A 25,594-nucleotide genomic window follows, 5' to 3' on the forward strand; every position below is an offset into this window, starting at 1 on the left:
GCACCCATTTCTTCCAGGTTATCTAATTTGCTGGCATAGAGTTGCTCATATGTTCTTATAATTGTTTGTATTTCTTTGGTGTTGGTTGTGATCTCTCCTCTTTCATTCATGATTTTGTTGATTTGGGTCATTTCTCTTTTTGATAAGTCTGGCCAGGGTTTTATCAATCTTGTTAATTCTTTCAAAGAACTAGCTCCTGGTTTCGTTGATCTGTTCGCTGTTCTTTGGTTTCTATTTCATTGATTTCTGCTCTGATCTTTATTATTTCTCTTCTCCTGCTGGGTTTAGGCTTTATTTGCTGTTTTTTCTCCAGCTCCTTTAGGTGTAGGGTTAGGTTGTGTATTTGAGACCTTTCTTGTTTCTTGAGAAAGGCTTGTATTGCTATATACTTTCCTCTCAGGACTGCCTTTGCTGTATCCCAAAGATTTTGAACAGTTGTGTTTTCATTTTCAATGGTTTCCATGAATTTTTAAAATTCTTCTTTAATTTCCTGGTTGACCCATGCATTCTTTAGTAGGATGCTCTTTAGCCTCCATGTATTTGAGTTCTTTCTGAATTTCCTCTTGTGATTGAGTTCTAGTTTCAAAGTATTGTGGTCTGAAAATATGCAGGGAATAATCCCAGTCTTTTGGTACCAGTTGAGACCTGATTCGTGACCTAGGATGTGATCAATTCTGGAGAATGTTTCATGGGAACTAGAGAAGAATGTGTATTACATTGCTTTGGGATGGAATGTTCTCAATATGTCTGTGAAGTCCATTTGGTCCAGTGTGTCATTTAAAGTCTTTATTTCCTTGTTGATCTTTTGCTTAGATGATCTGTCCATTTCAGTTAGGGGGGTGTTAAAATCCCCCACTATTATTGTATTGTTGTCAATGTGTTTCTTTGCTTTTGTTATTAATTGCCTTATATAATTGGCTGCTCCCATGTTAGGGGCATAGATATTTACAATTGTTAGATCTTCTTGTTGGATAGACCCTTTAAGTAGGATATAGTGTCCTTCTTCATCTCTTATTACAGTCTTTGTTTTAAAATCTAATTTGTCTAATAGAAGGATTGCCACCCCAGCTTTCTTTTGGTGTCCATTAGCGTGGTAAATGGTTTTCCACCCCCTCACTTTCAATCTGGGGGTGTCTTTGGGTCTAAAATGAGTCTCTTGGAGGCAGCATATTGATGGGTCTTGTTTTTTAATCCAATCTGATAACCTGTGTCTTTTGATTGGGGCATTGAGCCCATTAACATTCAGGGTAACTATTGAAAGGTATGAATTTAGTGCCATTGTATTGCCTGTAAGGTGACTGTTACTGTATATTGTCTGTGTTCCTTTCTGATCTATGCTGCTTTTAGGCTCTCTTTTTGCTTAGAGGACCTCTTTCAATATTTCTTGTAGGCCTGGTTTCGTGTTTGCAAATACCTTTAGTTTTTGTTTGCCCTGGAAGCTTTTTATCTCTCCTTCTATTTTCAGTGATAGCCTAGCTGGATATAGTATTCTTGGCTGCAGATTTTTCTCATTTAGTGCTCTGAAGATATCATGCCAGTCCTTTCTGGCCTGCCAGGTCTCTGTGGATAGGTCTGTTGCCAATCTAATGTTTCTACCATTGTAGGTTACATATCTCTTCTCCTGAGCTGGATTTTCTCTTTGTCTCTGAGACTCATTAGTTTTACTATTAGATGTCAGGGTGTTGACCTATTTTTATTGCTTTTCAGAGGGGTTCTCTGTGACTCCTGGATTTTGATGCCTGTTTCCTTCCCCACATTAGGGAAGTTCTCTGCTATAATTTACTCCAATATACCTTCGGTCCCCCTCTCTCTTTCTTCTTCTGGGATCCCAATTATTCTAATGTTTCATCTTATCGTATTGCTTCTCTCTCGAATTCTGCCCTTGTGATCCTGTAGTTGTTTATCTCTGTTTTTCTCAGCCTCTTTATTTTCCATCATTTGGTCTTCTATATCACTGATTCTCTCTTCTGCCTCATTTATCCAGCAGTTAGTGCCCCCATTTTTGATTGCACCTCATTAATAGCCTTTTTGATTTCGACTTGGTTAGATTTTAGTTCTTTTATTTCTCCAGAAAGGGTTTCTCTAATAACTTCCACACTTTTTTCAAGCCCAGCTAGTATCTTTAAAGTCATGATTCTGAACTCTAGGTCCGACATCATACTAATGTCAGTATTGAGTAGGTCCCTGGCAGACGGTACTACCTCTTGTTCTTTCTGCTGAGGTGATTTTTTTCGTCTTGTCATTTGTCCAGAGGAGAACAGATGAATGAGAGAACAGAATGCTAACAGGTTAACAACGTCTCCAGCAAATATACTCTATACAAATCAGAAAAGACCTGAAACCAGGGGACAAGAAAGGGAAAGACAGAAGAAAAAAAAAAAAAGGCAAAAGAAAAAGATAAAAACAAACAAAAACAGAACAAAACAAAACAAAAAAAACAGAATATGATCAAATATGATCAGGCTAGTGCATAGATCAGTGCCACACACTAGGTTTTGGGCATATTTTGGTCTGTTAGAAGAAAGTGCCTGCTAAAATTTTAAAGGAAGAAAGAGTTATATATGTACAAAATAAGGATTGATACAATGAAGGTATGGCAGATGACTGTAAAGATGAAAATTATAAAAGATTTTATAGAAGGAATTGATAAGAAGTTGTTTTTAAAAAGAAAGAAGATTTAAAAAGAAAAAGAAAAAAGAAATAAAGGGGGAAAAAAAGGGAGAGAATGTAATCAGGCAGGAGACTAGAACAAAGCCATACACTAGTGATTTAGGGTGTATTTTGATATGTTAGAAGAAATTGTATCTCAAAATTTTAAAGAGAGAACAACTTATATATATATGCCAAAAATAAGGGTAACTACTATGAAGGATAAAAATATGACTCTAAAAATGAAAAATAAATATTTTTTTAAAAAAGGGATTGATAAGATGTTGTTTGAAAAAGGGAAAAAGAAAAATTCAAAAAAAAAACAGTTAAAAAAATTAACTTTGAAAAACTAATGAATTATGGTAAAAAAGCCATGAATTCTATGTGCAGTATTCCCCTAGCGCTGGAGTTCTCCTGTTCTCCTTGATCGGTAGACTTGGTCTTGCTTGCTGGCTGTTCGTGCTGATCTTCTGGGGGAGGGGCCTGTTGCCGTGGTTCCCAGATGTCTTTGCCAGAGGCTGAATTGCCCCGCCCTTGCCGGTCCGGGCTAAGCAAGCTGCTCTGGTTTGCTCTCAGGAGCTTTTGTTCCCTGCAAGCTCTCGGTACAGCTTTGGAGGACCAGGGTGAAAATGGTGGCCTCCTAATCTCCGCCCGGAGGAGCTGAGAAGTGGGGGCCCCGCTCCTCAGTGTGCCCCCAGAGAAAAGCATTCAGTCACTCCTGTCTCCCCCGTCTCCGGCTGCACTCTGTGCTCACCCGGCCTGTGACCGAGCATTTCTATCTCTGGCACCCGACCCCGTGTGGAGCCTCCAAACCCAGCAGATCCCTGTGGTTCGCTCCTGCGCCGCTCCTCCCGGGGGAGGAAGGGGAGTCTCCCCGGATTTGTTGCTTGTTGGGTCCCTGCTGGAGGAGCAGTGGCCCGACTGTCACTGATCACCGTTTATGGCAACCCGGAGCTGAGAGCTTGCTCCTCGGCTCCGTCTCTGCAGCCGGCTTCCCCGCTCTGATACCTGGGAGCTCTGCCGCACTCAGGCACCCCCGGTCTTTCTGTGACCCCGAGGGTCCTGAGACCACCCTGTCCCTCTAGAGTTCCACCCCCCGCTTAGCCACTGGAGCGATGTCCCTCAGCGGAGCCGACTTCTAAAAGTTCCGATTTTGTGCTCCGCAGCTCTAGCACTTGCCAGAAGCGGCTGACGGAGGCCCCCTCCCCCACCGTCTATCCTCCCGAATATCGCCTCGGATTCACTTTTACGCACGTCCTACCTTCCAGAAAGCGGTGGCTTTTCTGTTCAGAGAGTTGTTGCTATTCTTTTCTTTGAGCTCCTGTTGAGTTCGTAGGTGTTCAGAATGGTTTGATCCCTATCCACCTGAATTCCTGAGACCAGACGAAATCCAGGTCTCCTACTCCTCCATCTTGCTCTGCCCCCCATAAGTCTTTGTTTTTTTTTTTTAAACATAAGTTGTATATTAAACACATGATCAGATAGCACCCATCTTATATTGAGAGGTGCAGATTTTTTTTTAGAATTTCCTCTGATTATCCTGGTTTTGAGTGTATGTCTTTGAATAGCCTATGTATTACATTATGTATTATAACTTATCAGAATCTTTTGGTATCAATATTTTACCAGTTTGAATGAAATGTAGAAACCTTACCTCTCTTTATGTCCTTTACCCTCTCCCATTCACGATATAATTGCCTTAAATATTTCCCTTACAAACATTGAGAACCACATCAGAGTATTATAAATTTTGCTTTAACTGTCAAACATAATTTGAAAAACTCAAGAGAAGGAAAGTCTATTGCATTTACCCATAGTTTTGCACTTCCTTTTATTCTTTCTTCCTTCCCAATGTTCCAGCATTCCTTCTTGTATCAGTTTCTTTCTGTTTAATGAACTCCATTTAGCCATTCTTACAGAGTAGGTCTTTTGGCAACTTAATTTCCCTTCATCTCAGAGGTGTTGATCTTTCATTCCTGAGGGATACTTTCCCTTGATAGAGAATTCTAGGTTGACAGTCTTTTTGTTTTGTTTTGTTTTAAGCTCTTGACAAATTATCCCATTTTCTTTTGACCTCCATGGTTTCTCCTGAGAATTCAAATTGTCATTCAGAATTTTTTCCACTATAGATAAGGTGTTATTTCTCTCTTCATTCAAGATTTTTTTCTTTGTCTTTAGTTTTCAGAAGTTTGATGAATGTCTCGGCATGGATTTCTTTTGGTTTACTCTGCTTGAGGTTCACTTAGCTTTTTGAATCTGTAAGTTCATGTCTTTTGCCAAACTTGGGATTTTTTTCTCAGCCATTATTATGTCTTTGAGTACTTTTCCAGACTCACTTCTTGTTCCTTTCCTTCCAACATGTGGATGACATGAATGTTAGGTCTTTCTGTTGCAGTCTTACACATCTCCGAGGCTCTGTTCATTTCTTTTTCAGTCTATTTTCTGTTTTTCACATCGAGCATTTGTCATTGTTCTGTCTTCCAGTTCACAGATTCTTTCCTCTGTCCTCTCCATTCTGCTGTTGAGCCTATCCATTAAGTTTTTTTCATTTCAGTCTTTGTATTTTTCAGTTCTAAAATTTCAGCTTGGTTCTTTATATATTCTGTTTCTTTGCTGATATTTTCGAGTTCTTTGCTGAGAGTTTCTATTTTTCTTTCTTTTTTTAAGATTTATTTATTTTAGAGAGAGTGCAAGCAGGGGGAGGGGCAGAGGGAAAGGGAGAGAAAGAGGGAGAGAGGGAGACTCCCCACTGAGCATAGAGCCCAATGCAGGGCTTGATCCCATGACCCTGAGATCATGACCTGAGCTGAAATCTAGAGTTGGATACTCAGCCTACTGAGCCACCCAGGTGCCCCAAGACTTTCCATTTTTTAGTTGTCTCAGCCATGTCCATAATTGCTTGTTGAAGCATTTTTGTGATGCTGCTTTTAAACCCCTGCCAGATGATACTAACATCTGTGTCATCTTTGTGTTGGTATCTGTTGACTGCTTTTTCTCATTCAAATGGAGATTTTCTTGGTTCATGTTGTGACTAGTGGCTTTTGATTAAAACCTGGACATTTTGGGTATTGTGTTGTAAGACTCTGGATCTTATTGAAATCTTCTGTACATATTTAAATAGGCCTCTGAGCCTTTGATGTCACTTTGGTGGAAGACAACTGTTGCCTTGTTACCACAGGTCCCAGCTTCTCGTACAGCTTTCTCTACTGGAAGAGAAGGTATTAATTTGTGCTTGGTAGCAACATTTCTATGGGATAAAGGCAGAGGGGTTGGAGCATGTCACTGAAACCTGATGGGGGTAAAAGTCTGGGCTCTCCACTCAGCGTTTGCTAGTGGCTGTAGGGCGACAAGTTTTCTGCGGTGTTTGGCTGGAATAGAGTGGTTATTGCCTAAAAGTTTTCTGTCTTGCTAGGCTACCCTTTTACTTGTCCTTTGGCTATAGAGAGCAGTATTTTCTTGGAGACTTTTTGTCTATGTCCATTGGTGTTTCTGGGTTGCTGGCTTCTCCAGTCCCTAGTCTGGGGTATATGTGGCAAAAAGAAAACCCAGGGAACTCACTGCTGTATCATTCCTTGGATCTTGAAGCTCCTAGTTGGTCTGTCTTCTCTCTGCCTTTCAGAATGCATATTTTATATGTGGTGTCCAGGGTTTTTAACTGTGCTTAGTAGGAAGGATGGGGGAAAGTACATCTTTCCTATCTTTTTGGAAGTGAAAATCCAGATACATTGTTTTAAAACATTTTATTTGGGACTTATGGAAGAGACAATGTGCTTCACAAGTAAGCAAGAATACTTAAGTAGAGGATACATTGGAATGATGTGATGACCTGGTTTGTTTGTTTGTTTGTTTATTTATTTATTTATTTATTTGATAGAGACACACAGCGAGAGAGAGAACACAAGCAGGGGGAGTGGGAAAGGGAGAAGCAGGCTTCCCGTGGAGCAGGGAGCCTGATGCAGGGCTTGATCCCAGGACCCCAGGATCATGACCTGAGCCGAAGGCAGATGCTTAACGACTGAGGCACCCAGGCGCCCCGACCTGTTTTTATTTTTAATTTTGGTCAAAATATGTTGGAATTAAGCTTGCAATAATTTTGTTTGTATTATTTTCCAGTTTGTATATAAAGTAGTAGATATTAGAAAGGAGAAAGAAGTTTTAGTTGACCATCAGACATCTAAATTATTTAGATAGAATTTTATCTGACTAGTGATTCATAATACTCCATCTAAATAACTTACAGAGAATGCAAATAAATTTAATATTTTGAGAGTTTGTTTAAAGTTCTTTAAGTTTTCAATTTTATAGGCAATTAACCAGTATACATTACTTTCCTAGCAACATTCCTTTTAATTTACAAGCAGTTTGATGCCAAACCTTAATGTTTTTCTTTTAAGTCTTTAGCTAAATACATGTTATTAGTTTAAATGTTAGCTTATAGGTCCATAATTAAAAATGGCAGGAAATATAGCCAAGTTAATGTCAAAATAAAATACAATTCATATTAAATATTATCAGAGAATTATAACACTTAAAAACTCTATGTAAGACATTTTAATGGAAAAATTCTATTGGTCATTATGATCTTATAATATTGTGTAGGTTTCATAAACTAATTTTTAGACACTAGATATTTGGTTTATAGCACATTTCAAGTGAAATTTCATATTCACATAATTATTATATGTTTTCAAATCATTTCTCAAAAATTTAGATATATTAGCTTAAGTGCAAAAATCCAAATTCTGCATAGATTTGGATATGCTCTGTTTACTTTCTAGTTTTGTGTTCATGATCATGCTACATGATCACCACACAAATGAAACACATTAAAAAAATGCTTTTTTTAAAAAGTACAGTTTTTTATAAGACCTAAATTTTACCAATACTCTTCTGGAATTTTAAATTGTAACATTAAGTAAGAAACTCCCCAAAGAAATATTAAAATTACCTAGTTTTATTATAGACCTGTATTTTATTATTCTTTAAAGTAAAGATAATTCATATAAACGTTCCCAAATTTGAATTACATGTATATTTTTAAAAAATTATATTCCCCCTCCTTTTTTTTTTTAACCAAAGAAGGGGTGGGAGTGGTTTAGTTTTCCTTTTTAATTCAGAAACTATTCAGAAACTATTGATTCTTTGCCCAAGATTTAAGGTGACATGTTTTTCCTTTCTTAAAATTTTAGTCTCAAAGAAACTAGGTATGTTACTGTATAAGATTTTTAATATTAGCATTTTATTACTGTCATTACATTTTATTGTAATTTTTGGCATGCTGTTACTTCTCAGGAGCAAAGAATCTTTTTTCTTTGTTTTCTTCATTTTTGAGTGTAAGGTTTTCTGGAAAAAAAATTGTTATTAAAGCAGTTAATGCATAATACCATTTTAGCTTTACCAATTAAGAAATCTCTCCAGAAACAAAGAAAGTTGTAGCTTTTCGGATTTTTACAAAAAACACATCTATATATATCCACTCTTTTAAATAGACATTGTAAAAGAAATTATTTGGTTTTTTACATTGGTTACCAATTGAAGTTTTATGTATGCAATTAGATATTTTAATTGATGCTTAATAGTACATTTTTAAGAACCTGAGACTTCCAAACATCATTTTTAAAACTCGATTAACGAGGCACCTGGGTGGCTTAGGTGATTAAGTGTCTGCCTTTCGGCTCAGGTCATGATCCTGGGGTTCTGGGATTGAGCCCCACATTGGGGCTCCCTGCTCAGCGGGGAGTCTGCTGCTCTCTTTCCCTCTCCCTCTGTATGCTCTCTCTCTCTCAAATAAGTAAGTAAATAAATCTTTAAAAATAAATTAAAATAGGGCACCTGGGTGGCTCAGTCATTAAGCGTCTGCCTTCTGCTCAGGTCATGATCCCAGGGTCCTGGGATTGAGCCCCGCATCGGGCTCCCTGCTCCATGGGAAGCCTGCTTCTCCCTCTCCCACTGCCCTGCTTGTGTTCCCTCTCACTGTCTCTCTCTCTGTGTCAAATAAATAAATAAAATCTTTAAAAAAAATTAAAATAAAACTTGATTAGTATGCAATATATTTGCATAGATAATAGAGCACTAGGTTTTCGTGGGGTGGTTTGTTATACAGTTTCATTAAAAAAGAAAATAAACTATGTAATTTACATGTGTTAAAACCACTTTTGTTATTGAAAATGACTAGAGCTGAAAATCACATCTTTTAATTTTTAAAAATTTGTAATGCCTTTTAATCTTTAAAAATTTGTAATACCTCTGGCCACAGAAACCATAGTTTCTTAGCTTAGACAGGGGAACCAAAGCACTCCTAACTCTTTGGTTGAAGAAAAAAATCTTATGAGCTATACCGTCATATCCATAATCTTAAATTTAAGAAATTTTATATTAGTTTTGTCTTAGTTCAAAGTAATAAAATCTATGGCATAACGAAACTGGGAAATATAGCTCAGTTTATAGAATGTCTTCAATTAGTTCTACTAACTGAAATGACAATAACATCTATTGATAAAATCAAATTTTTATAAACTTGTTCTTTAAAAATGATTTTTTGTTTTATCTTTATGTTAATATCCAGTAACTATAATACAAAACAGAGTGATAAACATGACCTTTTAAATATATACATACAATAAAGTACATAAATCAGAGGCTTAATGAATTTTTATGGATAATGCCCCTGTGTAACCAATGCCTGAACCAAGTAACAAAATAATACCAGCCTAGACTAGTTTACAAGTATTATGTTTTAATGCATGCAACTATTTAAAATCTTGCATAGAGGGGCACCTGGGTGGCTCAGTTGGTTAAGCTACGGTCTCTTGATTTTGGCTCAGGTCATGATCTCAGGGTTGTGAGATTGAGCCCCATGTCAGGCTAAGCCCAGAGTCGGCTTGGGATTCTCTCTTCTCCTTTTGCCCCTCCCACCACTCAATTACGCTCACTTGCTTTGTCTCTTTCTCAAATAAATAAATAAAATGTTTAAAAAAATAAAAAATAAGTAAATAAAATATTGCATAGAAATTTAGATGACTAGAATTTCCTGTTTCTTACACTTCCAAAACTGAGTTTCTCCAGAAAGAACTTATATAGAGAGAAAGATTATTCATGTAGCTACATGAATCATTAAGCTAACCAAATAAGATTCTTGAATATGATAGACCAAACTGCTTATATTTTTCATCCATCTCAAAGTGTACTTAAAAAAAAAAAGGCTTCTTTTAAACACTAGTACTGTAATGCTGCTACCAAGAAACAATCGTCAGTTAAAACATGAACTATCTCTTGGGGCGCCTGGGTGGCTCAGTTGTTAAGCATCTGCCTTCGGCTCAGATCATGATCCTGGGGTCCTGGGATCGAGCCCCACATCGGGCTCCCTGCTCCATGGGAAGCCTGCTTCTCCCTCTCCCACTCCCCCTGCTTGTGTTCCCTCTCTCACTGTGTCTCTCTCTGTCAAATAAATAAATAAAATCTTTAAAAAAAAAAACAACATTAACAATCTCAAATGAAAATTAAGCAATTAGAATAGAGAATATATCAGACTATGGTGTATTTAACAACAAAACAGTTTTAAAAATTACACATAACCCCAAACAAGATAATTTGACCATTCACTAGTTGGAATGGAATGTAGTCAAATTATCCAAAAGCAATTGTAATGTTCAACCTTGTTATTCAGTCAGTATTTTTATGGTGAGCTTTAATATTAATAAGTTATTGACAGAACCAATAATTATGTCAGTTTTAATCAAGATTTACAGCTAAAGTAATAGTTGTATGGCTTATTATGTTATAAAAGGGAATGCAATTATAATTTAGATGAGGGTTTAAAATTCAGGTAGCTTTAAATTAATGCTAAAAGTCAATTGGAAAAGATCAGTGAAAATTAATGTCTGTACATACATATTTTTTAGTTCTCTTGACTAAGATGGCCTAATAACATTGTCACTCTGTAATGCTAGTTTTGATATATACTTCTAGCCCTCGGATTTTTATCTCTAATATTGTTTTCCTTAAAAAGAAACTAGGATTCCTTGAACAGATAGCTGATTTTCATCTTTAGGGAAATAAGTACAAATTGGAGGGGTAAGGATGAGAGTGGGATAGGAGATGGCAGGGAGGCAGGCAGCAGTAACTGCCAGAGAACAAGCAAGGATGCTTTAAAAATTCAGAGGTTCCCTCAAAAGGACAGGAGACAGCTTACAGTGGCTCCAACTGGCTAAGTTGTGACCATATGAACATAAAAAAAGAAAATGATAATATAAGACTTAAAAAATGTGTGAGTCGTTGGGCTCCCTGCTCGCAGGGAGCCTGCTTCCCCCCTCTCCCTCTGCCTGCCACTCCCCCTGCTTGTGCTCTCTCTGTCAAATAAATAAATAAAATCTTTAAAAAAATCCTTAAAAAGAAAGTGTATGAGTCATAATGAAATTCAAAAGTGTAAGAACTACTTTTCAAATACTTAATACTTTACTTGGGTGAATTTTTCTCTAATGCTTAAAAATATTGTTTACATTTCATTTTATTTATGTAACCCAGATCAGCAAAAGTGTTTCCTTACTCAAAAACTAATACAAATCAGAGCTTACAAGATCTTACTTATCTCCCTATAAAATATTTATGGACAGACTCATGATTCTTTTGCCAACCTCCCTCCCCACAACCCCTGCCAGAGGCTACCCACCAACAGGATTCACATATTAGAAGATATGCTACCATATTATTTCAGAAGTTAATGAAATGTGTCAAGATGGTCCATTCACACGAAGGTGCTCTCCCAACTGATCCTGATAGCTATACCACAACAGGATAACGAGAACGTGATGCCAAAGCCAAGTGGCCTTTTAAATGTGCTTCAAACATATAGAATTATGCTTTTTATTTACATTTATTTGCTTGTTGATGGGTTTGGTAGTTGTTGCTGGTGGCTATTTTAACTTCTCTCCTTGCCCTTTGTGGTTCTTAAAAAGAATGGAGTGGATGAAAACATCCCCACAGACATTGTTAGAAGCCAAGAACTTATACACTATGCCTTCTGCTTTCCTAGTCCAAAATCACCTTGCCCTGAAAATTTCATTTGTACCCTTTAGTCATAAAAGATGAAATGAGAAATAATTTGTGTTGCTTACTCTGCAGATGAAAAATACCTAATTCTTTAGGTTCTTGGCTTTGTGGCTTTAAGGCCAAGAAACTTAATGACTTTAAAATGCATAAGAAGCATATTTCAATAAAAAATGTAAATGATCAAATGTAATAGTATATATATTATGATCCCATTTATGTAAATATATTATGTATAATCTTGAATTCTGTTAAAAAATGTATCAGATGGCAATACTCCCAAATTGATCTACAGATTCAACACTCTGTCACAATCCTAGCTTGCTTTTTTGCAGAAATTAACAAGCTGATACTAAAATTCATATGGAATTACAAGGGACCTAGACTAGCCATAACAATCCTGAAAAAGAACAAAGTTCAAGGACTCACACTTCCTGATTTCAAAACTTACTATACAACTACAGTAATCAAGACAGTGTAGTACTGGCCTAAGAATAGACATAGATGAATGAAATTGAATCGAGAGTCCAGAAAGGACCTCTTACATTATTGGTCAGTTGATTTTCAACAAGGATACCAAGACAATTCAGTGGGGAAAAGAACAGTCTTTTCAGCAAATGGTGCTGGGACACCAGGCAAAGGAATGAAGTTGGACCCTTACCTCAAACCATATATAAAAGTTAATTCAAGCTAGGTCATAGATCTAAATGTAAAAGCTAAAACTTAGAACTCTTAGATGAAAATATAGATGTAAGTCTTTGTGCCCTTGGATTTGGCAACAGTTTCTTAGATATGACATCAAAAGCACAAGCAGCCTCAATAAAATAGATAAATTGAACCACATTAAAATTAAAAACTTTTGTGCTGCAAATGATAACCTTAAGAAAATGAAAATACAACTAACGAGTAGGAGAAAATATTTTCAATCATATATATGACAAAGATATGGCATATCTGACGTATGTCATACATATGACAAAGGACTGGTCTCCAGAATATATAAAGAATACTTACAACTCAATAATAAAGAAAACCCAATTAAAAAAATGGGAAGAGTATCAGAATACAGATTTCTCCAAAGAAGATACACAGATGGCCAACAGGCATGTGAAAAGATGTTCAGTATTATTAGCTGTTAGAGAAATACACGTTGAAACTATAATGAGTTATGACTTAACACCCACAAGGATGGCTGTAATCAAAAGGACAGGTAAGTATTAGGATGATATGGAGAAATTGGAACCCTCATATATTGATGGGAATGCAGCTGCTTCGGCAGTTCCTTAAAGGTTAAACATAATATTATCATATGACCTAGTAATTCTACTCCTAGACATATGTTCAAGAGAAATGAAAGCATACATCCGCACAAAAACTTGTACATGAGCATAGCAGCATCACCATTATCACTAAAAAGTAGAAACAAGCCAAATGTGTAGCAACTGATGAATTCATAAATGAAAGGTGGTATATCCATACAATGGAATATTATTTGGCCATAAAAAGGAATGAAATACTGATGTATGCTACAATATGGATGAGTTTTAAAAACATTATGCTAAGTGAAAGAAGCCAGTCACAAAAGAACACATATTGTATGATTTAATTTATATAAAACATCAAGAATAGGCAAATCCATAGAGACAGAAGGTAGTTTAGTATTTGCCTAGGGCTGAGGGAATTGGGGAATGGGTTTATTTTGGGGATGATGAAACTATTTTAAACTTAGATCGTGGTTGGTGATAGTTGCACAGCTGTGAATATACTAAATACCATTGAATTGTATACTTTAAAATATGTAATAGATAAGTTACAAAGGTATTTTAATCCTAGTAACCCTTAGGGATTTTTAATCCCTAAGATTGTAATTTACTTAAAATGACGTTAATGCAATGTTACCTTAGAGATTGATAAAATCTAATAAAAGAAAATTAACAGAACTTAAACAAATTTAGTTTAATTTATGTGATCTAACTTTATATTAGGCTATTTAGTAAGGGCCAGTTAGAAGAAGTGCAGGGCTTTCTGAAAATTGGAGCTATTTAACTACAATAATTATGATGTTGTTGATAAACTTCAGACTTAGAAATTTAGAAAAACATAAAAACTGCCTTCTTAGCCTAAAATAAGAGAACTTTTTTTTAATGCCCAGATTTTCTCACTAATTATTATTGGACTATTAGCTAAGAAATAAAACCAAACAAAAAGCCCGAAAACTAAACAAACCCAAAATCAAAACAAATCAAAACAAAGACAGTCTTTAGACGAGCAGATTTATTTTAGACATAACATGACATTTAGTTTTCCTCTACAACATTCTTACAGAATTTTATAGAATTTTTTTTTACCTGTGATTATTTCCTTAAGATAAATTAGTGGAGGTACAATTAATTTACATACCTGCCAGCATTTGGTTTATTCATTCAGTCATTCACTTAACAAATGCTTTTTGACTGTCTGCCATGGCTCTAGGCACTGGGTAGAACAGGGGATATAGAGAACAAAGCAGACATGGTCACAGCTTTCAAAGAGCTTACAGTATGTAGTAGTTAAAAAACATTAAACAAATATATATAGTTAAGATTATCTTAAATTCTATAAAGAAAAGATCAGTGTGCTAGTGAGAAACTAATGAAGGATGTGAGGATCAAAAAGGAAGAAAAGTTACTTTTTTTTTTTTTTTAAGGAGGCTCCACACCCAGCACAGAGCCCAGCATGGGGCTTGAACTCATGACCCTGAGACTGAGACCTGAGCTGAGATCAAGAGTCAGATGCTTAACTGACTGAGCCACCCAGGTGTCCCAGGAAGTTACTTCTTTTACTAAGGAAGTAATTATACACATGCCAATCCTAGGTTTTATTGTTTTAGAAAAATTTTTTACCTACTTGACTGACAAAATAAAGATTGTTTTTAACTTGCATTTCTTTTATGAACAGTGAACTTGAACAACTTTTCATGTTAACTGGCTTTTATTTTATTTCTTGTACTCTCTTCTTCCATCTTTAATTGGCCATTCTTGAGAAGGAAATGTATTTGAAACTATTGTTTGTTGATTTGTTTTTTATTACATTGCTCATTTTAAATCAGATTTTATTATTTTCCTCAAAATAAACTCAAAACTAACTTACTTTTTGCCTCTGTGTAAAGTGAATGTATTCTTTTATATGTCATTGACTGTCACTTGCTATCCATACTTTGTGGTAACAAAAACATATCAAATTTGGATCAATTTTAGACACCAAAGAAGACATACAGATGGTCAACAGACACATGAAAAGATGCTCATCATCACTAATCATCAAGGAAATGCAAATCAAAACTACAATGAGATATCACTTCACATCTGTCAGAGTGGCTAAAATCAACACAAGATATGACTTTTGGCAAGGATGTGGAGAAAGGGGAATCCTCTTGCACTGTTGGTGGGATTGCAAAATGGTGCAGCCACTGTGGAAAACAGTATGGAGGAGGTTCCTCAAAAAGTTAAAAAAAGAACTACCCTACGATCCAGCAATTGCACTACTAGGTATTTACCCAAAGAATACAAAAATACTAATTCAAAGGGGTACATGCACCTTAATGTTTATAGCAGCATTATCTACAATAGCCAAATTATGGAAACAGCCCAAGCGTCCATCAACTGATGAATGGATAAAGAAGATGTGGTATATGTATACAATGGAATATTACTCAGCTATAAAAAAGAATGAAATCTTACCATTTGCAATGACGTGCATGGAGCTAAATGAAATAAATCAGTCCGAGAAAGACAAATACCATATGATTTCACTTATACGTGGAATTTAAGTAACAAGCAAAGGGAAAAAAGAGAGAGGCAAACTGAGAAACAGATTCTAAACTATAGAGAACAAACTGATGGTTACCAGAGGGAAGGAGGGTGGGGGGGTTGGTGAAATAGGTGATGGGGATTAAGGAGTGCGCTTTGTCATGATGAGCACCTGGTGTTGTATGGAAGTGTCAAATCACTGTATTGTACACCTGAAACGAATGTGACACTGTATGTTAACTAACTGGAATTTAAATAAGAATTTAAAAATAAATAAAAAGTAAAAAAGGTTTTTGGATCAGGTTTAAAAAATATTTCTAAATACATCTTAATATATGAAAGGGATATATTTTCATCCACTTGACAGTAGAGCAAAATTTTGTATATTTTACTTATGTATTGATTGATTGTATTTTAGTATTTACAAGAGTTGAATTCTTCCAGGACAATTTTATTATCATACTTCTATTTTTCCAGCATCCTTGTGTCATCTTTTTATGACAACACTGTGTAGTTGTTATGTGTACCTGCTTTGAAATAAGGTAGCCTCTGTTTGAATGCCATTATTACCACCTACAAATCAAATATAATCTTAGGCAAATTACTTATTCTTTCTAAGTGTCCTTATTTTCCTCTTTATAAAAACACTCCTCACGTTCAAAGCCCTTCGTATAGCACCTGGCACAAAGCAATTGCTCAGTCAGTCAGCGCGATTACGGTCTTTTCAATCACTGTCTTCCAATTTTCCCCTTCAGATTTCATGCCACTTTTGTTCCTACAGTTGTTTTCCCATTTTGTTTACTTTCCTATTATTTCTGTCATGTGACTAATTCTCACTGTACTATTTCAAGAAGAAAAATGCAGACAGTCTCAAGCACAACTATGACATCTGTATCTGTGATTCCTATTAAACCTTAAGCCTGCTTAGCAGGGAGCCATCCTGCTAACTAGAGGCACTGGAAAACAGCATTATGGTTTCTAAAGGTTGAAGAGATTCTTACCTTATCCACATTCGGAGACATTGCTATGTTTGGTTGGATCACTAACTGGTAAAGAAGATAGAGGAGGATATTATAAAGCACACCAGTGTAAACCATGCATATCCAATGTGTAAAAACTCAACTTCTAGCAGAGTAGTCTGGTCTTCGTAAGAATTTGAATTTTGTTCATCTTTCTAGGAACTTCTGAAGAATGGGGAAAGCAGGTTTTCATAGTGGCCAGTCAGGATGTTTGAGCCTTGACTATCTTTTACTACCTTGCCTGCAAACATTTGTATAAAGATCAAATTGATTTGCAAGAGCAGTCCTGATTAGTGAAACTGAGAAGTCAGTATGAAGTGAAGTAAGTAGATGTTTTAGGGGCCAAAAGTAGGAGGTGGGAAGTGTGTGGCGAGAGGATAGATTTAACAATAGAACAATACGGAGACAAAGGGTTCACAAAGAAGAGAAGAAAAACAAGGTAGAGGATAGGGTGCTGTATTGTTCGGCAGCCATGAACAGGTTTTTTAATGTTGCCTAAGTGATAGTATAAAGGGATAATGAGTACTTCAATTTATTTTTAGGAATCAGCTGGCAGTAAGGATCTCCTTTTCCTGTCCTTTGACAGTCTAATTCACCTAACAGTAACCTGGATGTCCTGTTTACTACTTTGAGAAGGGAGAAGTTAAATGATTAAAAATGGAATGTTTAGTGTGCCTGGGTGGCTCAGTCAGTTAAGCATCTGCCTTTGGCTCAGGTCATGATCCCAGGGTCCTGGGATTAAGTCCCACATAGGGCTCCCTGCTCAGCGGGGAGTCTGCTTCTCCCTCTCCCTCTCCCCCTCCCCCTTGCCCTTGCTCTCTCTCTCTCAAATAAATAAAATCTTAAAAAAAAAAATTTTTTTTAAATGGAATGTTTAGCAGCCTACAATCTACTGGCAATGTCTTTTTAAAAGCATTTAAGCCTTTGTTGGCTGCAGATTTTAGATTTGCATGTGAATAGTGGCCCAGAATTGAAATTTTTCCAAAACCGATATAAAAAAAAATTTATTGTGGAAAAACTTAAATATATATACAAGTAGAAAGAATGGTATAATAAATCTCCATATATCTATAACCAGCTTCAACTACTAACCCACAATTAATTTTGTTTCATTGATATGTCCACCCACATTCCTTTCCCCCTCACCTTCCTGGTCCCTCTCTGCAACTTCTCAGACTTGAATTTTTAGAAGCAAATTTGATACATCATATAATTTCATTAGTAAATATTTTAATATGAAGCACTAGAATATAAATAAACAATAATAATGTGAATTTCACACCTAAAAAATACTAATTCCTTAGGATTATCAAATATCTGGCCAATGTTCAAACTTCCCTGATTCTCTCTCTTCTAGTTTGTTTGGTAGAATTGAGATTCAAAGAAGATTCATACATTTAATTCATATATCTTTTAATTCCATTTTAATGTATTCCTCCTTCATCTCTATTTTTGTTCTTGCAATGTAATTGTTGAAACTGGATCATATGTTCTATAGTTTCCCATAGTCTAGATTTTGCTGATTATATCCCTATGGTCTAGTTTATATCTTCCTTTGTTGTCCCATGTATTTTCAGTATATTGTTAGTTAGATCTAGAGAGACCTGTTAGATTCAGGTTTTGGCCATTTTTACAAGACTGCTTCATAGGTGCTATTATGTTCTTTCATTAGGAAATACATAATGTCTGATTGTGTATCTTTTTGTAATACAAATAATCTTTGATATTGATAATCATTGCAAAATGTCATAATTATAGGTGGCTTCTTCATTTATTAGCTAAGTAAGTTTATAAATTGAAACTTCCCTCACTTAGAGCTATTTTTCCATATGCATTTGGGTCTGTTTCTGTATTTTCTGTTCTGTTCCATTCATCTGTACATTCATGTGCAATGCTATACTATTTTTATAATAGAGGCTTTATACTATATTTCAATATCTATTGGGGCTAGTCTCTATTTTTCCAGTATTCTTACTCACTTTTCCTTCCAGATGAACTCTATAATCCATTTTTCTAACTCCAGAAAACAAGTAATGATATCTTGTTAGGAGCATATTAAATGTATACATTAAGAGAGAGAATATGACATCTAAGCATCTTTATGATATTGAATCTTCTTGTCTAAGAACATGGTATATCTTTCCATTTGCTGAAGCTTACATTATGTTTTTTGGAAGATTTTTTTACATTCCTATATCAGTTTTCTGTGGCTGCTATAACAAATTACTATAAACTTGGTATCAAAAAATAACAGAAATTTATTCTCTCACAGTTTTAGAGGCCATAAGTCTAAAATCAGCTTCACTGAGCCAAAATCAAGGTGTAAGGCAGAGCTGTGTTCCCTCTGCAAGCTCTAAGAGACAGTATTTTAATTGGCTCTTCTAGCTTCTGGTAGCTGCCAGCATTCCAAGTCTTATGGCCACTTCATTCTAATCTTTGCCTCCTCCTCCATATTACCCCTTCCTCTTCTGTGTATCAAATCTCTGTTTGTCTCTCTCTTATAAAAACATTTGTGATTGGATTTGGAGTCTACCCAGATAATCTAGATAACCCCCTGTCAAGATCCTTAATTTAATCACATCTGCAAAGACCTTTTTTCTTATAAGGTAATAGTTACAGGTTCCAGGGATTAGGACCTGATATCTGGATGCCGATATTCAGCCTAATGTAATTACTCCTATAGATTTTGGACATGTCTTTTTAAATTTATGATTAGATATTTTCTTTCATTATTTGTTATCAAAAATCTTCTTTATCTTTTAACTGGTTTATATTGGTATACTGATTTTTGTATGTTGATTTTATAACTTGCTACTTTTCTAAATTCTCTTACTCCTTGCAGTAGCTTTTCAAAGGAATACTTTTGTGTTGCTAGATGTCTAATTATATCATCTACACATAAACATAGTTTAAACTTTTTCTTCCCAACTCTCATGCTTCCAGTTATTTTCTATTGTCTGATTACATTGACTAATACCTCCGACATGATGTTAAATAATAATGGAGATATTAGTATCCTGATCTTATTTCAGTCTTTAGCAGAAAAGCTTCTAGTGTTTTTTACAGATAGGATCCAAGGCGTATTTTTTTTAAGGGATTTAACTTTATAATTTAAGATGGGAAATGTCAGCAATTATCTTTATAGAGCTTTATTTATTTATTTTCCTTTTTAGGGCTTTTAAAGCATTTTTCAAGTATCTGATTTATTTGGTTCTATGAGATAAAAGGACAAATAGAGTAACTTAATTTTATAGTTAAGTAAATGTTGAGAGAAATTAAGTAATTGCCTAAGGTCATGATGCTTAGAAAGTGGTACAAGGCGGACCAGAATAAAAAAAGGTTTTTTTTCACTGCACTAGGCTGCATATTCATTTTACTTAATATTTTCCTCCAGGAAAACTATAGATTCAGACAACGCATTACATGCCTATGAGAATACATAAATAAGTTATTTTCCTTTTTAAAATGTGAGTTTTAATGGTTCGCTATATTGAATGATTGGGTATGTGCGCTTATGTGTTTTTAGAGAGTAAAATATTATATGTGGGTAAGTGTAAAGTCCCCTTTAATGACCTGACTTCAGTCCCATTTCCTTTCCTCGGAGACAATGTAGTATAGACTCGGACAGTTGTGGTTTTTTTCTTTTTTTGTAATGCCAAGTGCCAGACTTAAGCTTTGATTGTAGAGGCATCCATATCAAAGAGCCATCCATCTCAAAGATTGCTATCTTAAATATACGCTGTGCCAGCCACAAGCCTAGATAAAGAGCCAGGCCACCTGCCCCTAATGAGGCTCCTTTGTTTTGCAGATCTTAATTGATTTTGATAACTGTCCTTTTGGGTCATTTGTTTTTTCCTCTGCCTGAGCTTCAAATTCATGCTCTTATGTTTTAATTCATCAATAAAGAGTGAGCCCTAGAGCCCCCACATTTGACCCCAATAAAAGGAGAACCCCTGCCCCATTTGCCCTCTACCCGCCACCCCCCCACCCCGCCCCACTCTCTGGCACTGTCTCTGGCTCCCTTTCTTTCCTGGGCTCCCACACACTCTCCTTCTCTCCCTCTCTCTGTTTTTTTCTCTCCATCCCTCTCCACCTCCCGCTGTGTGGCCCCAAGTGTACTATGTAATTTCCAGGTCTTATAAGTAATAAACCTTTGTTTTGTCAAAGTTTCCTGATGGTTGTTGCTGAAGGATGTCTTGGAATCGTAATAAGAACCACAAGGGTCAGTCCAGTCATAACACTGATTTGGAAAGGGGAAATGTCTGTGGGTAGCTCACTCCAGGGCCCAGGTGAGCACCACCAGGCATTTCTAGTCTGCAGCCTTACTATGGATAGGCTGAGACTGGCACAAAATAGGCAACAACCCACAAGCGTTAGGTATGTTAACCTTCTAGTCCATTTTTTAAAATCCACAATTCACAGACAAAATGCATGATACAGGGTCAGCGATTTTATGAGAATTATTACAGAGATGATATCAAAATCTATCTCCCTTTTTTCACTTATCATTGTCATATGGATCTTGAAGTATGCAAGGCTTTTCTAAGCATAACATAAAATGCAGAATGTACTTTTAGAATCTAGATCTCCAGAGAAGTCTGGTATCTTTCCATTATCACTTTGCCTACTAAACTGTTCTCATTAAGAAAGTTTTTAGGGGCACCTGGGTGGCTCAGTTGTTAAGCATCTGCCTTCGGCGCAGGTCCTGATCCCAGGGTCCTGGGATCGAGTTCCGCATCGGGCTCCCTGCTCGGCGGGAGCCTGCTTCTCCCTCTCCCACTCCTCCTGCTTGTGTTCCTTCTCTCTGTCTCTCTCTGTCAAATAAATAAATAAAAAATCTTTAAAAACTTGTTTTTAATTTAGAAATATACTTTCAATTTTGATTAAATATCCATCTGGCCTTTCTAAGTTGTAACAAGACTTAAGGAAGAGAGGAAAAACATTTAAATATAAAGCATTTTTAACCGTTTTGTGCTTGTGAAAGTGCTGAATAGAAGTACCTGCTGAACATAAAGTTTGTAATTTCATTTTGCCTGCAGAGGGAGGATTTAGGTAGGAGTTACGCATTAGAGTTTGGTAAAAAGTGACTTACTTTCTTGAATTAAGTCAATTTATATCCTTGATAGTGGCAAAATCATTTCAAAATGACATGTAGGGGCGCCTGGGTGGCTCAGTTGGTTAAGCGACTGCCTTCGGCTCAGGTCATGATCCTGGAGTCCCGGAATCGAGTCCCGCATCGGGCTCCCTGCTCAGCAGAGAGTCTGCTTCTCCCTCTGACCCTCTTCCCTCTCGTGCTCTCTATCTCTCATTCTCTCCCTCTCAAATAAATAAATAAAATCTTTTAAAAAATGACATGTAGTACAAAATTCCAGCACTTAATATTAAAAACCATCTTAGGAGTAGGGGACCTGAGGAGAATTTCGGAGTATCTTATTCAATAATCTTTTTTGTTTTCTGTGTTGGAAATGAGAGGCTTCACCAACCACACAGATGCTGCAAAATACCTGTATAAATAGAACTGCTATTTTGTTTTAAGAGTGAAGTGTTGATGGTTTAGACCAGGAGTTGGCAAACTTTTTCTGTAAAGGGCCAGATAGTATTTTCAGCTTTGTACCCCATGTGGTCTCTGTTGTAACTACTCAGTTCTATTGTTGCAACCAAAAGCAGCCATAGATAATACATAAACAGATGGGCAAGACTGGCTGGGTTCCAATACAACTTTATTTACAAAACAATTAGGTGGATATTAATGTGGGAATCAAAAGCAAAAGAAAATAAATTTCCTTACAACTTGCAGCCAGTTGACAAGTCCTTGATACAGGCAGAGTGACCTTCCTCTAGGAACTCAATTACCTTGATGTTGATACTTTGCTAAGGGCAAAGGGCAATCTTAGTGTAACATTATCCCAACCACCAGGATCCTGTAAGTCTCCTTTAACATATAAAAATTCCTTTGGAAACTTCCTTTTCCTATAACCCCCATGATATATGTTAGCAATCATCCTTCAAGCAGATGGCCCAGTGATATACATCTGAAGGGTTTCATGAGTAAGGTTTTACTAGACGGTGATAAATGACCTTTTCCTAACAATAGTTAGCCCCTCAAGGTCCTGGAAACCTTGCTTCCAAATTCCTTAGAGACCTAGGCTATCCCTAACCCCCCTCCCAACTTGAAAATATATAATGGGCCACCCCTCACAATCCCAGTGCAGCTCTTTCTGCCCATGAGTGCTGTCCCCTTGCTTTAATAATACCACCTTTTTGCACCAAAGTTGTCTCAAGAATTCTTTCTTGACTGTTTGCTCTGAACCTTAACATTTCTACATCAGATATGACCCACAGGCTGTAGTTAGATCTTTGCTGGGTTGAAGGCAATGGTATACTGGTAAACGTTCAACAACTGGCTTTTTGGAGAGACTGGTAAGCCGAGATTTATAGCACTTGCCCATTTATGTGATGTAAATATTTCCATCACAGTTGATTTCAGGCTATTTATTTGATGTTACTGAACAGGGACAGAGAAAGAGATATAGACTAGTACACCATCACATAGCATTTCTACCATACAGCTACACTAGATGTAAATAACCTCAAGACCATAGTTAATAGTAAAATGACATAAAGTAATAAGAAGTGATGGATTTTGAATACAATTTGTTTAATTGCAAATTAAAATAATTTTTAATAATGTCTATGTTTAACATTTGGTTCACAAAATTCCTAAAAATTGAATAATTGGTTCTGGTGAGCCAGTATGAGCCAATTCCAGCACACCACTGTGGTGGAGGATATGGTCAAGAATTTTGTTTTAAGAAGCTACCTACTGAATCATATGGGAGAGTAAAACCGAAAAAATATAGAGAATTGTGTTAATATGCAACTTTTGCACTAATCTTGTTCATGTGTTAAGGATCTGAATAAATATATATTTTTTTATTTAGGTGAAAATCGACTGAGCCAAAAGTGCTTTATTTCTTGGTTCTTTATCTCAACTTTTAAGTGATAACATAGAAAGTAAATTAGGTCAGTAGATTCTGTCAGTATATCATATATAATATTAAGTGTTACTTACTGTTTGATTTTTCTTTTCCTTTAAGGCATAACTGTGACGCCTGATGAAGAACAAAACTTAAATCATTATGTAGAAGTTTTACAGAACCTAATACTAAGTGTCCCTACTAAGGAGCCAGGTCCTGAGAAAAAATCAAAGTCTCCAAATAATGTTCATTCTATAGGACCGAAAGTATCAAGATTAAAGGAGATAATCACACATGGAGACTTTTCCACTGAAAATGGTGTTTTAATCAATCGTATCAGTGAAGAACCCACAGCTTCCCCTACCGGAGGCTTCACACTGGAAGTAGAGAAGAAGGAAACTACCCAAAGTACAGCATTCTGGTCAACTAAACCAAATAAAGTTTCTGTTGTGTTGCACACAGATGAACCATATATTGTAAAAGAGCCAGAGCCAGAGCCAGAACTGGCACAAACTGAGGCACCAAAGCCATGGCCAAACGTTACTGAGACATCCCCAAGTCCAGATGTCACCTCGGGCCAACCATTTATTGCCTCTTCAGGTTGGAGCACTGACGTGGATAAGGTCACAGAACTAGAAGATGTTCCTCAGCTCTTGGGTGAAAATGAAATGGAAAAATCGGATGCACTAACATTTGAAAAACGCCCACAGGTTCTGAGTAATGAAGACATTTTGAAAAAAATTTCAGATATTCGTTCACAGGTACAACAGGTACCTCTTGCTGAGAGCCTCAAGCCAGAATACAGAGAGGACATTCGAGCCTCTAGAGAGCACCTAAAACGGAGCCTTGCTTTAGCAGAAGCAGCGGAACATAAACTACAAAAGATGTATAAATCCCAGCTGTTACCACCAGGACGAAACAGTAGTGGAATTGATGACATTGAAACTGTTATTAACATGCTGTACAATTCCAGATCTAAATTATCTGAATATTTAGATATTAGACATGTTCCACCAGAAATGAGACAAAAAGCTACTACAGTATTCAATACATTGAAAAAAATATTATGTGTAAGTCAACTAGAAACTCAAAACCTTATTAGGAAGTTATTAAAGAATAATATAAAAATTTTAAACGTACTTGATGTTCCATGACAAAGTTGATTTAAGCAAACTGTGCATTCATTTCACTGGAGAAATAAACATATTAGTGATTTACAAGTTGTATGAAAATTTTTTCTATTGTTGTTCAATGTGCTAACATCTTTCCATGTCATATGTTATAAAAAAATTTCATATGCACGAAAGCCTAATAATTTAAAATAAAATTTTGGTTCAGGAGTTTGTAGTTTTTTTCTCATTAATTAACTTTAAAAGTTATGAAGATCTTTGATTTTACTTGAATAGATTAGTTAAATTCACCCATTTTGTAAGAGTTAGGAGACAGTGTGCAATCTGTATGTAGCCTGTTTTAAATAATTGAATATAAATGTAAAATTTTAGGATATATGGTCTTTATTACTCTTTGAGAGAATCTGAGTTTTCTGTCTGAATAACAAAGTTGGAACTTGAATCAGCACTTTTATTTGAATATCTGTCTGCCTCCTTTGAAAGGTGGATGGTATATGAAGATACGTCCCTGTTTCTTTGTTGTTAAGTACTTTTGGAGTATCAGTGAGTGACTGTAGCTTGGATTTGTAATGTAGCCATTCTCACTTCCTATTTTTGTTTATTTCTATATATATACGTCAAAGCTTTGCAAATCTTTTGTCAGGAATATGACTAACACGACTAAGGTTAACTGTGTAATATTATGCTTATGGTGCACATAATTCTCTTTCATGATTTGACCAGTATTATATTTAAATTCATTTATTTATTCACTCATCAAACCAGTCATTTATACTTTAGTAGAGATTTATTGACCTTTTAGGCTATGTGCAGAAAAAATACTAGGCTTTGGGGATATAGTAAGACCTAGTTCCTTCTCTCTTTGAGATTGTATTAGAGGAGGAAAGATAGACATTAAATAAATAACCTCAGTAATTTTTAAATTTCAGTTGTGACAAGTTGTTATGAATCTGTGAGAAGTTTGATCTCACCTAGACCAAAAATAA

The 25,594-nt window shown here is 36.0% G+C and overlaps 1 protein-coding gene across 1 annotated transcript in view; it reads left to right on the top strand.

The window, feature by feature from the left end:
• SPESP1 (sperm equatorial segment protein 1) overlaps nucleotides 1-24,740 on the top strand; it is a 34,523-nt gene extending 9,783 nt beyond the window's left edge. The window contains exon 2 of the mRNA XM_028100323.2: nucleotides 23,599-24,740. Coding sequence (XP_027956124.1) covers nucleotides 23,599-24,632 — 1,034 coding nt within the window. The 3' untranslated portion in view covers nucleotides 24,633-24,740. The remainder of the gene's footprint in view (nucleotides 1-23,598) is intronic.
• Nucleotides 24,741-25,594: the final 854 nt, after the last annotated feature.

This window comes from Eumetopias jubatus, unplaced genomic scaffold, assembly GCF_037043125.1.
Source record: "Eumetopias jubatus isolate StellerSeaLion01/CBP00866 unplaced genomic scaffold, mEumJub1_p1.0 scaffold_7, whole genome shotgun sequence".
Classification (NCBI taxonomy): Eukaryota; Metazoa; Chordata; class Mammalia; order Carnivora; family Otariidae; genus Eumetopias; species Eumetopias jubatus.